The sequence below is a fragment of the Tigriopus californicus genome, chromosome 11 (assembly GCF_007210705.1).
Source record: "Tigriopus californicus strain San Diego chromosome 11, Tcal_SD_v2.1, whole genome shotgun sequence".
NCBI lineage: Eukaryota > Metazoa > Arthropoda > Copepoda > Harpacticoida > Harpacticidae > Tigriopus > Tigriopus californicus.
The window spans coordinates 4,062,844-4,066,851 of record NC_081450.1 but is presented as its reverse complement, the minus strand read 5'-3'; the positions used below and the strand labels follow the sequence as shown (position 1 = coordinate 4,066,851).

Here is a 4,008-nt window from a genome sequence, read left to right as displayed (position 1 = left end):
TCAAACTTCGACAATCCTCCAACAAGTTCATGTGAGGTCTGTGGCCATAAGCTGTAANCACTTGGATTTGGTCGGACCCCTGCCACCGTCCGGTGGCATGACATATATCATGACCATTATAGATCGTTTTAGTCGTTGGCCGGAGGCAGTACCTATTCCTGACATCAAATCCGAAACTTGCGCTCGAGCTCTACTGTGCACCTGGATTTCCCGTTTTGGCGTGCCTGCCCAAATCGTTTCAGATAGAGGGACGCAATTCACTTCATCCCTTTGGGCCCAGCTTATGACGCTCATGGGGGTTCAACACTCCATGACGGCTTCCTATCACCCTCAATCGAACGGTTTGATCGAACGCCTTCACAGACAACTCAAAGCCGCTCTCCGCGCCAACTTGGCAGGACCAAATTGGGTTACCCATTTACCCCTTGTCCTTCTTGGGATTCGTTCCAGTTGGCGTGAGGCCCCCAATGCTTCAGCCGCAGAGCTCCTATACGGCACATCTCTTCGTCTGCCTGGAGAATTTTTTTCCCCTTCCGGCCATGCACCCAGTTCGAATTATTTACTACAATTACAAAACTACATGCACAACACTGGCCCCGTACCAACCGTTGACAAGAAGGTCCAACACTCTTACATCCCAAAGGCTTTGTCTCATTGCACCCATGTCTACCTTCGGATTGATGGTCATAAGTCACCTCTCCAACGCCCTTACTCTGGCCCCCATGAAGTCATTTCCAAGGCCCCTAAAACCTTCATCATCAACCTATCTGGAAGGCACGACACGGTTTCAATTGATCGATTAAAACCAGCTTTTCTTCCACCAGAACTTCTAGGACAAAGAACCCTCTCTGGAAGAATATCTCGTCCCCCTGTCCATCTATAAACTTTTTTTTTATATTTATCAGACCAGGTGGTCTTGGGGAGGGACCTGTAGCATGTTAGATCATTTTCTTAATTACATATTGTTAGATGGCGTAAACCATCACGGAATTGTTCCGATAGACATGTGCATACTTTTTGGTTGAAAGGAGAGGAGAAATAAACAACAGTCGTTCTAAGAACCTTTCGTTCCTACACTCTAGTCAATTATTTTCCGCCCATTACTTTTCTCTAGCGTCAAATACTCACATCATAAGAGCGTTCGGAGTTTAAGTTGTCCAATTCAATCTTGCCCCACCAATGAGCCAAACTGGACACCACCACAATTCGACCAGGATTGGCCTTCTTCATTGAACTGTTGACCAAGAGTGGAACCAGCAAATTGGTCAACAGGAAATGCCCGAAATGGTTAGATGCCATGTGCACTTCAAAATTATCCTCAGTGAGATATTTCTTTGTGAGTGCGATCCCTGCATTCAATATCAAAATGTCCAATCTAAAACAAGCGATCAATCAGTCATCGTCCATTCAGTCAGAATCAAAAGCAAGCTATCAAGAACCTTCGCTCTCGTTTCAAAAATTCACGAGCAGATTTTCGGACGGAGGCAATACTAGATAGATCCAGAGTTTGAACCACCACGTTCTTATTATTGGACTCAATCTTGATCTTGTTGACCGCCTCGAGACCTCTGTCCATGTTTCGACATCCCAGAACCACCCTTGCTCCACGTTTGGCCAAGTCCAGAGCAGTCTCATATCCAATCCCTAAAATGTAACAAATTGTGAAACAAACCTGACCAGAAAGACCGATTTTTTTTGGACTATGCGGGGACCTAGCATTGACTGAAAAAGGAATGTGAGAAAAACAAATGGTAATGTGAGGTTCAGTGATCAAACGACAATGTGGCAGACGGACAAAGCAAAATCAATTTGTCTCTATTTTGGCCATTGTTTTCGCTTGTTTGGTCTCCATCGAATGGCGAAATCACAAGAAATACGATTTATTATTATCAATTGCCATGCCTTGGATCAATCTGGTATATTATTAATTATTACTTCGGAATTAAAATGAAATAAATCCAAGAATCCTTCAAAAAAGTGTACAAAAGCTGTCATACTTTTATTAACAAGCTTTATTCACTGTTTCCTTCCTTTTAATTGGTATGAGACATCTGATCCTAATTATTGGCTCTATTGGAAGGCCATAGCATTTTTTCTTAATGAAAACAAATGACGAGGCGGATGTACGGTACAGCAGAAAAAAGTCACCCATGTCGCTCAATTATCTTCAACTCTTCGAAATGTCCTATCAATTAGGTCAAGATAGCAAGTCCACAGACAAGGATCAAAGGTCATTGTTATCACACAAACTCATAATGTCCAACATTATCTTGGACTCTTGTATTGCGTAACAATCAAACGCGTCTAGTTATGGCACGATTACTTCTATGTGATGTTATGGTTAGACAACCATCCCAACCCAATATCGATCTCACGCAACTCCAAAACCAGATCTTACGCAACCTCTCAAAATTACTCTTGTTTTGAGGCCAAATCGCGTCTGAAGGTGGTTGAATGTAGTTTGCCACGGAGGGGGAACCTTGATTAAGCCAAAATCGAGGGGGGAGGATCTTGCTCAGGAAAAGACGGATAAAGGGAGAAGCCCATTACAAAGCTCATGCGTCATTGGCCACACGTGTTGTGTTTTCCACCCGAGTCTGGCCCACTGTAGAGTTGCTCACCCACTTGGGCTCGTTTGTCAGTATCATTCCTCAATTATGTCTCAGAATGAGCTTTGAACGCACTTCTTAGTGCAAGTGTCTTTTGGCCACTTGTAATGAAATGTGTGATTCGACTTTGCAGTTCATATAGTAACGCATCTAGTACACATAGCCATTGATCATTGATCATTTTCAAAGCATTCAGGATTATACTTTTTCATTAATAGCCATCGGAATGATAAATGACACCTAGTTTGGAAGATTTTATCTTCAGTTAATGTTTAGCAATTCAGCTTCCTATTTTTTTTTTAATTCTAAGGATCTTGCCAAGGTGTAGTCGTATTACGATGTTTGTTCAAATTGATATGAGAGACAATGGTGGGATTATAGTATTATGATCAGCTACCATTATTTCACGCCTTTTTTCACCACTCAGACCCTCTGAAGAGCTGGATATTTTATTTTTAGTCTCACTTTAGACCACCTCAAGAGCAGAAAAATGTTAAAATTGCTTGTGAAAACCAAATAAGTTTAGTTTTAATGGAAAAGCTTGATAGAAAACTTGATAATTTTTCCCTCAGTTGAATTATTGGACATAAACGTCGGCGTATCTACAATTCAGACGCTTTAGTGCATTTTCTTTAAAAGAACTCGAATTTCGTTAACAACACCTCTACAGCTTTAAGGCTTTTACTCTTAGGATATGGAAGACGGTCAGCCACGAAAACGATGACTTTGCCATTTTCTGTGGTAGGATCTGCATTACTCATAAATGCAGTCAAGTTGGATACGCTTTCAGTGGGTTAGTTTTATCGGAGTCAGTCTCCAACACATTAGTGTTGGCAGCAGAAGATCCATCACTATTTCCATTAACCAAAACGTATCTGAAGGCTACGCCAAATGGTTTATTTCACACTTTTTGCATCCATAAATTGATAGCAGATCCAACTGTGTGGAACCCTCATCAGTAATGTAGTTTGGTTTAGCCCAAGAGAAGGAACATGGAGGAGTCGATGGAATTTCTTGAACTTTTTCGATATTTGAAGGCTGGTTGTCTGGAAATGGGCGTCTGGAGAGTTGATCCGTAACTAATTCAATTGTATTTTTCCTCTTGTCTCCTCTGCTTCTAGCTTTTACTCCGAAAATGTCCTCCCTTCAGAAAATAGGGATGTGCCAACTAAGTCCTGAAAATCTTCAATTTCCTCCTCACTTTGAGTTTAACACTTAAAAACTCGTGTATTTAAGATAGACTTGATAAGAGTAGTCCGATTTGGCTTACTTCAATTACATTTTATCACAAACAAACCGTCATTCCATCCCAAAATTGTTTTACTAAATGTTTATTGCGATTAAATATCATGTCTTCAAGGATAAAAAACCATGCGTGAAAGTTTGAAACTGAATTATC

General features: G+C 41.1%; 1 protein-coding gene across 1 annotated transcript in view; it reads right to left on the bottom strand.

The window, feature by feature from the left end:
* The window catches only part of LOC131890385 (retinol dehydrogenase 11-like), a gene marked incomplete at its 5' end in the record, with an annotated part of 2,676 nt that extends 1,032 nt beyond the window's left edge, over window positions 1-1,644 (bottom strand). The window contains 2 exon segments of the mRNA XM_059239724.1: window positions 1,129-1,375; window positions 1,440-1,644. Of these exon segments, the coding sequence (XP_059095707.1) occupies window positions 1,129-1,375; window positions 1,440-1,644 (452 nt within the window).
* Between the last annotated feature and the right edge of the window lie 2,364 nt (window positions 1,645-4,008).